Source organism: Mizuhopecten yessoensis, unplaced genomic scaffold (assembly GCF_002113885.1).
Source record: "Mizuhopecten yessoensis strain PY_sf001 unplaced genomic scaffold, ASM211388v2 scaffold8649, whole genome shotgun sequence".
Classification (NCBI taxonomy): domain Eukaryota; kingdom Metazoa; phylum Mollusca; class Bivalvia; order Pectinida; family Pectinidae; genus Mizuhopecten; species Mizuhopecten yessoensis.
In genome coordinates this window covers 100,169-114,383 of record NW_018407653.1, presented here as the reverse complement: position 1 = coordinate 114,383, position 14,215 = coordinate 100,169, and the positions used below count along the sequence as shown (strand labels likewise).

The 14,215-nt window shown below is 33.9% G+C and overlaps 1 protein-coding gene across 2 annotated transcripts in view; it reads left to right on the top strand.

Annotated features, from left to right (window-relative positions):
• LOC110456302 (brain-specific homeobox protein homolog) overlaps window positions 1–13,811 on the top strand; it is a 30,969-nt gene extending 17,158 nt beyond the window's left edge. For both annotated transcript variants that reach the window (XM_021506952.1, XM_021506951.1), the window contains exons 3-4: window positions 9,992–10,185; window positions 11,169–13,811. In XM_021506952.1, coding sequence (XP_021362627.1) covers window positions 9,992–10,185; window positions 11,169–11,474 — 500 coding nt within the window. In that variant the 3' untranslated portion in view covers window positions 11,475–13,811. The remainder of the gene's footprint in view (window positions 1–9,991; window positions 10,186–11,168) is intronic.
• Window positions 13,812–14,215: the final 404 nt, after the last annotated feature.

Here is a 14,215-nt window from a genome sequence, read left to right as displayed (position 1 = left end):
AGTTAACCAGTGATATGTGTTTATATTCTTGGTTTTTTTTCGACATTATTTGTCATTATGATATGTCTTTGTTTTAATAATAAAAAAACACTGCGCAGAATTGGAATTTACGCTAAGTACGTCATAAAATATCTAATAAAAATAAAAATATTTTAAATTTCTGTTACTCGATATATTTTCTAACGTGTATTTTCTACAGCCTTTTTATAGATAAACAGTTTTATCATCGCTTCATTTCACCTGTATTTTCGATTCTTTACCTTTACGGCGACGCCTCCAGTTAAGCAATACTTATGTGCAAAGATCATAGCAATCATACAAAAAGTGTTGCATGTTTTAATTAAATTAAATATGAAGTAAACGTTTATCTGAAATAATGTCCCTATTATTTCGTTAATATTATAGATTTGCTAGTGATTTACTTTTATTTTTTTTCATTGTTTTAGCGAAACTCGTAGTATTTAAAGATATTTTAATAGAAACGAAATTTTTGGGCGGCGATTTTTCGAAAACGGATGAATTTAATCCGAAACATTTCACGGATGCTAAACATGAACATTTGATATGAAACATTTTATCCTTCACATATTCACCGTTAATAAATATTGGACATGTTATGTATATTTCTACGACATGGCAAACGTTGTTAAAATATATGTCTGTTTAATTATAATTGTATATGTGTTACTCTTATTCAGTCTTTGTTTATGCGTTTTGTATAAATCGTTACTGTTTTAACGTATTTAATTTCTTTCGTTTCGTTAGTTAAGATGAACAATAAGCAGAAATATTTACAGAATATGAATGAAAAGATTTACTATTAGAAAAGCGAAACATTGAACAGGAATATCAAACATACTATAGATATAAAATATACATGACAAGCTTTAAGATATAAGGAAATACTTAGCAAGAGTATCGAACATACATTATAACAACACAGAATAGGATAATAACAAATAATAACAATAACAGCAAATCCATCTCCAGTGGAAGAAATACCTATGAGATTTGAGGACCACATGTTTTACGACTATAATATTTGAGAAAGAAATATGCAACAATGGTTGAGAATATGAGTAAAAACGGAAACTATGGGAGGACAGGATAGGAAAGAGAGGGGGAAATGATTTAAAAGTCAACGTCATTACAAAACAAAATACAATAAAGCTGACCAATAACTGTTACGTTACTATAGTCGGTGATGATAGGTATTTTGTGGTAGATGAGGTTTATATATTGGATAACGGTCTGCAGTGATGACCAGGGACCAGGACATGTCGACCTCGGCGACAGTAAAGTAATGATTGTTTAATCACAATATGGTTTTATTATAGCTAGTTTGATTGTCTATTGGATACAAGTTTAAATGTGACAGAATTAGTAAGATGCAGTGACATAACCTGAGTAAAATGTACAATAAAACATATTTGTTTACAACATAGTTTCATTATGTTTTATTAATCGTATTGACTCCGTTCTGTTAGGTACAGCGTTTACGGATCACATAGGGTTAATGTGTAGTAGCAGAATCACCTTTGTAAAATGTATTAAATAGATATTTCATCCTCGCACATATATCACATGGTTAAGAAAGACAAAAGATTCATCGACTAAAATATTCACATTTATGCTACATGTACAAATTCTTCAACGATTGGCATTGCTTCTGTAGATATTTGGGCATAAACATACACATACACAAATAAAAATAATGGTTTTCGTCATATTAATCTGTTATTTCTACGGCAATAACCTGAGATACTAATAAACCGCAAGGTTTAAGGTAATAGGGAATGAACGAACGAATGAAGGAATGATAATCTTGGACAATAAAGAGTAAAGATAAAAGTCTCATTGACTCATAAATTCACACATATAATAATTAGTTAACGATCTTTGACTTCAGTTCTTCAGCTTTAAGGATAGGAGGATAATAAAATGTAGGGCCTTAGCACACGGATTGAATCGCCCGAGAGAGAGAGAGAGAGAGACAATGTTGTAATTGAGTATTACGTTCTGATTTTAGTTAATGATATATTAATGAAGAATGCGTTTACTATTCGAGAAATAATAAAGTTTAACATGTAATTAATTATTATCAACAATTACCAACATATTTTCTTTTGTTTAAATTCGATGTTGTGTTCCATTTTTCTCGATTATTTTTAGTGACACGTTGGTGAGAATGTAGTGTTTTTGTATCATGAAAGCTCGCACATATTTACTGATAGAAATTTAATATTGAATTGAAACAATCGTATCATCTTACTGACTTCAGGTTGGATCGTTTATACAAATGTACGTCTAAAGTTAGCGGACATGTCTTATATTAACACTGTTCATTAGTCTCTGTAATAAGACAATGATGACAGCATCGTTGTGAATGTCTATTTATATTACATTTTATTTTAATTTCACAAATTATTAATGTATCTAATATAAATAGATTATAGCAAAACTAGAACATCAATTAGCATGTTTAACTGATAGTGCGTCCGAAACTTGTTTCGAGCTAATATTCTGATATTCATAAGTAATTCAGACTTCATTAAAAAAGTATTTTTATTTATCTACATGTCTTGTACCATTAACTGAGATATTTACCAAATATTTACCTAAATGATTCCTAAACATCCATTAAAACTAACTGAAACACACGGCTAGCAGGTACAAAACACTTACTAGATGTTTATTAAACGTATATTAAACAATAAGTGGACATTTACAAAAAATAACTGAAACAACCAAATAAACAGTAATTTGAACTTACAAGACTATACACTGAATCGATACACTAAGCGCTCCTGTTTCAGAATCATTCACGATTATTTCTGTTATTTTTGAAGAAAAAATCCGATTTCAAACTGAACAAATGTGATATGTTTGTATATGAGAGATAATTGTCTAAAGTTAACCTGTACAGTTTCTAAATCCCTTGCTTATCTAAATAGTTATTAATACAGTGTTGCACGCCGATCAGATTTGTTTATGTTTGCATTGTTGTTCATTCTTCTGTGACCAATGTGACTTTTTGTACATATTTAAGTATCCTGTTTATTATATGTTTACACTGATAAGTCGCAAGACTTAACGTTAATAAAGAACTTGTCTTAAAAATTGATACATTAAATTATTGATAAATGATAAGTTTATACTATAATAATTTACAGATTGTACTTCTTATTAATTACCGCAGTGTCGGAATAAAAAAGACAGTGCATGTCCAAATAGTTAATGGCCGATAGTTAATACAGCCTGTTCTTAATTAATGATACAGTGTTTGTGTCATTAGTTTATACATTGTATGTCTTAATGATTAATACAGTGTTTGTGTCATTAGTTTATACATTGTATTTCTTAATTATTAATACAGTGTTTGTGTCATTAGTTTATACATTGTATGTCTTAATGATTAATACAGTGTTTGTGTCATTAGTTTATACATTGTATGTCTTAATGATTAATACAGTGTTTGTGTCATTAGTTTATACATTGTATGTCTTAATGATTAATACAGTGTTTGTGTCATTAGTTTATACATTGTATGTCTTAATGATTAATACAGTGTTTGTGTCATTAGTTTATACATTGTATGTCTTAATGATTAATACAGTGTTTGTGTCATTAGTTTATACATTGTATGTCTTAATGATTAATACAGTGTTTGTGTCATTAGTTTATACATTGTATGTCTTAATGATTAATACAGTGTTTGTCTAAATAGCGAATACTGTTTATAATCGTTAACAAACTATTAACGTCGCACAAATTATACTATGTATAATTGATATATTGTCAAAATCTGTAAGTACATGTTCTGTGTATAAACTAGTTAATACAGCATTTACTTAAACTAATTATTACAGTGTCTAGCTCAAGTGATTCATACATTATATTCTCAATTATTAATTATTTTTTTCTGATCTGCGTTATTTCACTTAAACTAGAACTTCTATTAATGACGTGACTATGCGGACCCGAACATTTCCTCAGACTTGACTTTGTCACCAAAAGAAAACACGAGCCGTTGAGATATCGACGTTTTGACAGTAATATACGGAAACTATTTACCGGCGCAAAAACACCACTGTTTTCCGTTGTTTCATTTTCCATTGTGTTGAGAGCGTGGTCACGGAAAGGACCGCTAATTTGATAATGAGGTTGTCAAAATTGAAACTTGAATAACGAAATGTAGAATGTGACGGATACACAAAGACTGATTTTGATATAATTAATAATTATCAATATTTTGACCGCTGTACACTCGACATGTTGAGGTCCTCCCCGCCGTGTTTACAAACTTCAGTGATTGACCACATAATTACATGGACGCACGTGGTGCACAGCTCGCGCGAGATAATTGCCGTAATGATCACATCGTGACGTGTTTAGCTTGCGTTAATACCCGAAATCAATGGATTGTCTGTCGGTGATTTGTCGGGTTATCAAAATAATTATATTTGAAGTGCCGTGCATTTAATCCGTTGATTCTCCTGACTGTTTTTTCACGCCGATTTCGCCCCTTTCATCAGCTAGGCGGGATATAAGGGGAGGTAATCCCTCACCCGACGTCTGACTTTTACTTACGACCAGACTGCTTGAGAGCACTTGGCGTGTCGGACCGGCACACAAAGTGTCGGATCAGACCGTCTCACGGCATCTTTACAACACCTGTCGATATAAATTACGTTGTTTATTTATACGCTTCTGTGATCGTGTGCAACCAAACAATCACCAATTAAATGAAGTTCTATTCAATTTTATGTTTTATCGTAAACAGTTTTGTTCAGCAAAACAGTACAATATCTTTATTGTACCCTATTATGTGAGCATAACAGTTGATATGCATCTTTGATCTTGTCGTAGTTAGTAATATTGGCTCACACCTACTGATAAATAAAGTTCCGTGTTCATATGTATACGGCTTTAAATAAAGCTTCTTGTATCTCGTATTGAGATATACACTGTAAGCATGAAAAAACAACGTCGGGACATTTCCTGTACACGTTTCTATGTGTCCTTGGAACGCTTAAAAATCAAAAGTTAAAAACGATTTTGATATCAGATTTTCTAATCAGAAAACTAAATTATTTAAGGTCAAAAATACAATAGCTTTGAATTGATAGGGTTTGTTTTTGGTCAAATAAAAATATAAAAATATATAAAATTGTAGAAAAAAAAAATCTAACGATATAATAATGCTTTATTTTTTCATTTCTCAGTATTTGTCAAATATAGTTTCAAATTAAAACATCAACCCAGTTATTTCCACGGAATTACTTTCCGTTTAACAAATCATCTATAACCGATACGTACAGTTGTGCAACAATACACTGCCTAGATATATAACAACATACACATCACTACGTTTCTTAGCGGTGTCAACATTTTCGCATGTAAACCAGTTTAATTTAACCAGTGTCAATAGCCACTCCGTTTAATTTATTAAGTATACCGACATGCCTAAAAGACTGGCTACCAGCCCCTAAGTTTTTATGAAGAATTTAATCGGCTGCATTTTAATCAGACATCCAAGTGATCTACATTTTTAGAGTTAAACATATGATATTTAATAAAATAACCAAGTTTGAAACAGTCAACCAAATGTTTCCGTTATTCCCCTATTGCATATCAAAATTATATTTCTGATTAATTTAACCAAGGGGTAATTAATAAAAATGTAAAAATTGATTCATATTGTTTAAACATAAATAGATAATTGAGTTGGTAATTGATGGAATTACTAGTAAGCGTTGATCTACCGACGATTCTGTGTTAGTGACGGCTGTTAAGTATGCTACCAATTGAATTAAACGGACGGGTCTTGGTAAGGTAACGCCGGGGTGTATCAGTCCCTATCGACGAGTTATCTCCCTTCCAACGTGAGGATTCCCCGGGGACCGTAGACCTACAGTTTAGACACCGATTGTTATGCATTACTTTGCTGACCTTTGTCTATCCGATTCGTCATATAGTTTTTTTTACGTATTACCAGTCTATTTAGCGTGTGATGGTATTAGTTTACACCACAATCAGTGATGTATATAAGTCAGTAACAACGATAGGCTAATCACTGTATTGGTGCCTTGTAACTGAATTTAACGTGTTACAGTATTGAACGCAGATCTGCATATTTCTTTTCATATATAGATAATTATGACGTTGTATTCTTTAATTGCCAAATAACACGAGTACCACTTTACTGTAGTGTGACAAAACACACGAGTCCGAATATTTACTCAGTCATAAGCATGTTCTCAACTAAGCTGTTTATACATAGTAGGAAATTAAAAAAAACTTACAGAACAGGCTGGGGTGCGCTGACAATATTTCAAAAATATTTTCCTCTAAATAGTGAATCATCTATGAGTAAGCGACATAAAATTTTTCAAAAAAATATGAAACAGCAGTAGGTGAAGGATTTGTTTTTAAACTGAAACTGATTGTGTCTGAGTACAGACCATTTCCCCTTGAGTTTTGCGTCAGATCATGTTTCAAGGTTTTTTCCGAATGCAATACACAATATAGCCAGATATATACATAATAAAAGATACTTATTGCAATGTTCAAGACGGCGGAGGACAACTCCATACATATTTTTGCATTTATCACACAATATTGAAATCATACTTCAGCAATATCACAATATTAGGGTTTTTCTTTTGGCGGTAGCATGCCGTAAATAGTTACCAATTCGACTTTTCGAATGTTTTAACACTTTTACGTGACAACAATCGGAACAACTTATACACACTGGGGCGTCGGTAGTACTAATGATTAATGTATGTGTTTCTTACTAAAATAAGCAGGACAAAAAAAAAGAATAAAATGTGTGTCATCTTCAATATAATTTTTATCGAAAGCTAAACATATCCTTTGACCTCTCGGAACCCCATTATAACGACCAGATTTGATGTTAAGTGAATGCGCCAGCGTGTGATACTGACTCACCACTGTTTCGGTAATAGAAGTTGAAGGCTTTACTAGATAAAACAGCCCATAAATAGTATCGACAGGGTGTCTACATAAATATCATTTAGAGGATGTTTCAAACGCGCCAATTTGAATTACTCTTAACTATTATTTACAATGTCTTTTAAGCTCATGAAAACAATATTTAAATCTGTAATTTTTACTTCACGATCGATTTTTTTCACAATAAAAACACTAAAATAACATTTAAAACTGTTTTGTGTGTACCATTGATACACATTATATGCACTATTTTTCTTGAAGTGAATTGAACTTTTAACAATTTCTTGACTGCCCAGGGCTCTTGAAACTTTCGAAAGAATGCCAAAAAAATATTATCCGTAAAATCATAGAACGATATGACGGACCAGAATCTCGAATTTACTAAAACGTAGCAGATCGGAAATCAGAACTAAATTAATTTGAAAATAAGCAATCAAAAACAGTTTATTTTATCTAAACACGAACCTATTAGAACATAGCAGGACGAGTATCATCAATATTCTGGGATCTTAATAAATTAATTTCGGGACAGGTGGAACAATAAAAGAAAACAATAAATGTTCAATTCAAAATGTACTTAATCAAATAATTTTGATGTTTCCATTGGTACAATACAACTGTGAATGCAGAGAGAAAAATTAGATACATATTTATTCTGATAAATTGTGCCTAATCCCTTCCCCAATGTGTGGCAATAAATATCTTAAAAATTAAATCCGGTCAGAAGAGGAATCATGATTATTGTTGTGATTGATGATAATTTTTATAATATTTTTTTTGCTTATGGTTTTTATTCCTGATTGTTAGGTTTTCGTTTTTGACCTAACAGAACTAAACACTGCAGCCTACGTCTGTGATATCACGTGACTTACTCTTGTCTCCGTTAACGTGCACTAGTCGTTATCACCACCTTTACCACATGTTGTACGGAAGTGAACTTCACATTTCAATCTTATCCTTTAGCGATACCACTGTGTCAACGAGACTTACTCGTGTTTCGATAAAGGGGGAGATAACTCTATCTTAAATACACTCATTATCACAGGTTTCGTAATACAACACTCGTTGTATAGTGTTAGGTTGGCAATTCAGATACGGTCTCCACGCTGTCGTAGGACATCCGGGCAATATCGACACTGAAGCTGTGACGACACGATAGCGGGCTCAATAGCCGTTGTGTAACATTTAAATAAGACTGATCGCTTACATCATTAAGATAAGACGGTATATCCTGTGTGTCGGTGTCTGCGCAGCTTAACTATACGTATTAACATGATTTTTAAATGATACAATGCTCATTTCAGACGTAAAACACGTCACATTTAACACATCCCAAACTATTATACATCTATGACATTTCACTGTTATAAAATAATTTTGATTTTCAGCTTATAAGTGGAAGATACCGTCCGTTTATTTCAACTTTCTCTCGGACCATTATGTAGGCAGGCGAGGTACACTTGTACATGAATTCGGCGTAACGTATTGACACATCCACTGAGTAAACAGCCCTTTAGATCATTACAAATATAAAGAAACGTCGCTTACATCAGTAAGATAAATTAAGTACATAGGAACGGACAGTTAAGTCTGACACGTTACATACCAGTTTTAATGTTGAGTATATAAACAAAGGTCACTCTTTAGTATTTTAGATAACCTCATTCTGTTTCTTTTGACGCGTATAAGTTACATATTTTGTTGCCCAGCTGTATGGAAATTAACAATTGACATTAACGCCAAATATTCACAGTTGCTCTGCTTCCTTCCTTTGTAATGCATTGAGAAGGCAAATGTTGTTATGAGACTATAACAACGTTTGCTATTGTAAGGTCATCAATTACATTGTTGTCAAGACTTAATTTGCTGTTCAAAGAACTGTTCGAAATGACTAAATAACGCGTAGCTGCTTTATCAAAATGCAAATATATATAATGAATATTTTAGCAAATATTGTTATGGTCCTATAATCCCCTTTCTATTGCTGACAAACTTACATAATGCCTGCCGGGCTTTATTCAGTTTGTCATCATAGCAATGTGTGTTATAGGACCATAACAACATTTGCTAAAATATTCATTGCTTCAGTAAAATCCGTTATTGTCTTCAAAACACTTATATAGTTTATTCCGTCTTTTCGTTTTACAGAGCTAGTTTCTCTTGTGAACAGGTATTGAATAATATTATTACGTCATCTGTTTGTGAGAGTAACGTCATAAATTTTTGAGAAATCGACGTAATTTTCTCACACAAACCAATGACGTTACAACTTCTGCAATACGCAAAGACGGAATATGCATGTTAGTATCCAGCCGCTAGCTTTGCGTGTATTACAAATCGTGTTTTAATGACCCATAGTTACCATTCTTATATTTTTCACGCCAATATCATTTGATAGATACGATTTGTTCAGATACTCTTTTTCATTTAAAGGCGCACATTCCTTCTCTGTCTGTGACTGCAATTAAACTGATTTGTTTTACTTCTAACGTTTCACTTCTATTTAATGTAAACTCGCTTAAACTAAATACTATTGCCTTATTGGGAGTTATAAAACAAAACTTGTCCTATCTAAATAAACACTATCGCCTGCATGCAAGAAGTTTTTTATGAGCACGGCCAAAAAAGTTCCAGTTTGCGGCACATTTCTGCTATTTAGTTTAAATCATATTGTATTCGTGTCAATTTACGTGTACAACTACAAAAGACATTTACATAAATGCTATCTATACATGTAGTTCCCTTCAGAATACGTGGTACCAGCCTTTACTATTGACCTTTTTATAGATGCTTTATCTAAGTAATTATTTATTTATTCATTCATTTATTTTTATATATTTATTTATTACATATGTATTCCTTTGTACTTAGAACACTAACATGTAAGTAACGGTCTCGTGAAAAACACTTTAACTATTTTGTAAACATTCCAGTATGCTCAAACACAAGTTCCCTTTCTAAAAAGTTACTAAACTGTTATGTTTAATATTCTGTATCCGATTCTTCTTTCCAGCCGGCTTCCCACTAAACCCCCTGTTCCAACATGACACCCCGGGGAAACATACCCACTGCCGACGGAGGAAAGCGCGCACTGTCTTCAGTGACCAACAGTTAAATGGATTGGAGAAGAGGTTCGAATCTCAACGCTACCTATCAACTCCCGAGAGAGTGGAGCTCGCCTCTCAGCTCAGTCTGTCGGAAACTCAGGTATACTTTGCCTCTCCGGTATTGTGGGTTGATTCATAGATGTATTTCATTTCAATTTGGTTATTCTCAGTAACCGTTATCTTGGCAACTGTTGTCTCAGTAACTGTTGTCTTGGTAACTGTTGTCGTTGTAACTGTTGTCTCGGTAACCGTTGTCTCGGCAACTGTTGTCTCAGTAACCGTTGTCTCGGCAACTGTTGTCGTTGTAACTGTTGTCTCGGTAACCGTTGTCTTGGCAACTGTTGTCGTTGTAACTGTTGTTGTTGTTGTTTTAACTGTTGTTGTTGTAACTGTTGTCTCGGTAACTGTTGTCGTTGCCTTTGTTGTCTCGGTAACCGTTTTATTTGTAACTCTTGTCTCGGTAACCGTTTTATTTGTAACTCTGGTCTCGGTAACCGTTTTATTTGTAACTCTTGTCTCGGCAACTGTTTTATTGTAACTCTTGTCTCGGTAACCGTTGTATTTGTAACTCTTGTCTCGGTAACCGTGTTATTTGTAACTCTTGTCTCGGTAACTCTTGTCTCGGTAACTGTTTTATTTGTAACTCTTGTCTCGGTAACCGTTTTATTTGTAACTCTTGTCTCGGTAACCGTTTTATTTGTAACTCTTGTCTCGGTAACCGTTTTATTTGTAACTCTTGTCTCGGTAACCGTTTTATTTGTAACTCTTGTCTCGGTAACCGTTTTATTTTTAACTCTTGTCTCGGTAACCGTTTTATTTTTAACTCTTGTCTCGGTAACCGTTGTCTCGTTAGCTGTAAATGCTCACTCGTATCGACAGCGAATTTCTAATTTTCTTTGTGTGTAAACATCACGACAAAAAATGTGGTCTCTTTCTCTTTTACTAATATCACGTTCGAAGAGCGGTTAATTAGGATTACTACATACGTTCATCCATGATATCTTGTTACATATTGAATAAAACATGCTTAAATTAAAAAGTGATTTGATTGTTTAATTTCAAAATACCTTTGAATTGTTACAGGTAAAAACATGGTTTCAAAACAGAAGAATGAAACATAAAAAGTTACAAAAGAAAGGAGACGACGCCGACGACGACGAAAATACCAGCGAAATGAATGACGACTCAAATACTGCAGACAATTTCTCATCTAAACACGGTGACAGCTCGCCTGTAGAGGGCATGCCATCTCTGTCGAGTGGAAGATTAAATTCCAGTTACGTTCATGCGCAGTCTAGTGCTTCTGGTGTTACCATTTACGATGATTCTGACAACGAGGCAGATGAGGAAATCGACGTTGTTGACTCTGACAGTGAAAAGATACCATGATTAATTATTTCAAATTGTACATCATCATATTTTATATCATTGTTATGACCGCCATAAACTTTATCATTAACGTTTCAACCACACCGGATCCAGTATCAAGTTTTGTAATAATTCTGGGTGTATTTGTTGATATATCCACCATATTGATATCGTTTGTTAACAAGCCTAGACCATGTATTCGATGTACAAAGCCAACTTTTCCGCTTAGTTTTCTGGATCCGTCTCATTTGATTGAAACGCTTGAATATTTATCTAAGTTAACATTGTATTATTTAATAATTGACGTTTTTTTTATCAATATTTCTTAGTCATTTTCGACAAGTTGTTATCGATGCTATCACCAATGATACGTTTATTTAAGTAATCATTACAGACTACGCCATAACGCCATAACATTCCCTATGAAGCAAACCCTTTCATTTCGTCCCCGTGAAGCATTCCTTTTCATTTTGTCTCCGCGAAGCATTCCCTTTCACTTTTGTCCCCGCGAAGCATTCCCTTTCATTTCTGTTATTTAATTGGTGCTCAATTATTTACATTTTATGTGACAACGAGTTTATGATATGTTACTTTTTACATATAACTCAACCATCCAGCTAAAGCATTCATTAGTTCTACATTTTACCTTTGGTTCTCCCTGTCAAATAATTGCGAAAAATAATGAGAGTAACGTTTTAAATAGAAACATGAAAATGTTTAATGGTAAAACATTTGTAAACAACACTCAGCTGTCCATGTACGACATGTAACATTATAATTGAAATATCAATTACATCGTTAACATTCCAAACCAATTAAAAGTCACTATTTAAGATGACGAGACTTAACGAGCTGTCCACGAGCGAGGTCCTAAATAAAACACTGTCTTATTTGATCTGACAAAATATGAAAGCTCAACGCTGACATTACCGTACGTCAGAGTACGTATATACTCGGCTTAATTTATATGTCTCTGAGTACGTGTAGCAGGTTTCCACGAACAGTACAGGTAGTGATACCTGGTAAACTATATATATATATCCATACCAGTAGTACAGATGAAAGTTCATATATCCATACCAGCAGTAACAGATGAAAGTTTATATATCCATACCAGCAGTAACAGATGACAGTTTATATATCCATACCAGCAGTAACAGAGGAAAGTTTATATATCCATACCAGCAGTAACAGATGAAAGTTTATATATCCATACCAGCAGTACAGATGAAATTCTATATATCCATAACAACAGATGAAAGGCTACACAATCCATTATATTAATCAAAGAAACAGTAATCCGCCAGCAGCACGAACAAGCACACTACCTATAGTATCTCAAAAGTTCCAAGACTGAATGAAGTCAGATTTAAACGTTCTGGTCCATACGCATGTAGTGTTAGTCACAATGCGCATGCGCATGTCGTCAGGTTTGGTGTTTCTGTGGAAGCCCAACGGTACCATATAAAATGAAACTATTCTCGTAACATGAACTATGTACGCAGTCCCCCACCCCAAGGACTCACTTGTTCTCCTAATACCGTCCGCCAACTCACGTACTCCCCTACCACCTCCCCCTCCCCTGCGGTACCTCCCTCCCTTGTCTACCAACTCACGTACCCCTCCATCATATCGTGGTGCTCACCCCCAACCTTCCCCATCCCTTCTCCCATAGTGTGGTACCTACCTCCACCCTTGTCCGTCACCCTGCGTACCCACTTTCACTCGCAGAAACCAATCTTTGTATCCTTGTAGTGAAGTGAGATGATAATTTATCGTGCTGTTATGTGGAAAATTTTGTGTCAGAGAAAGACGAAACTGTATTATATTACAATGCATATTTTAAATGTTTTATGTTGTTTTGTTTTGTTAATTTTAGTCTCATCCAAATACTGTATCAATCGTTCTGTAACCAATGGGAATGTTTCGTATGACATACAAAATTTATGTAAATGGGATGTGTCACTGTGACGTTAACACAAAACTTACGTGCTCTGACGTCACACTCTCTTTTAGGCATGTTAGTTCAGAACTAACGAGTAATAATGGTGGATGCACGTGTATGAAAACATATACCATGTATGTAGTGTATGACAGTTTACTTACACGTGTGTGCTATATATAACAATGTACAGTTTTCATTGTTTAACATTTTATTAGATTTATGCATGCATTCTAGTGTCGTATGCACGCGTATGTCCTGTCCGCACGTGACTTAACTGACACGCGCAAACCTAACGTACACGTGTGCATCAGGAGATCCATGTTGCATTTATCATGTTATAGTATTAGTGCTTACAATGATTTGTGTTAAAACCCGTCGGAGAAATATTGAAATATTGAAACTATGAATAAACTAATAAGAAATACTACTTTTGTCCTTTGTTGTCTTATAATTTTACTCCTGGCCCCGGGATCATGAAACAATCTTAGACTTTTTTTTTTGCTTAGCTAATCACTTATGACGTCACTTTCATGATGTTATTTTGGATTGGCTAAGTCCAAACTCAATACAAACTCAGATTTAAAATCGTTTCGTGATCCTTGGGCCTGTATAGTATTGGATGGCGTCAGTGTAACATGTATCATACATATGTACACCTACTGCGATTTCACAGCTCTGATTGGAGAAAAGACGTCATGTGACCAGTCTGTTTTTATAAACTCCATGATATCAACAGTTTTACAGACCATAACGCAGATCATTCTTTGAGTTCGGAATGAGAAGGTAAAATCTTGAGATTGTATAAACAGTTATGTAC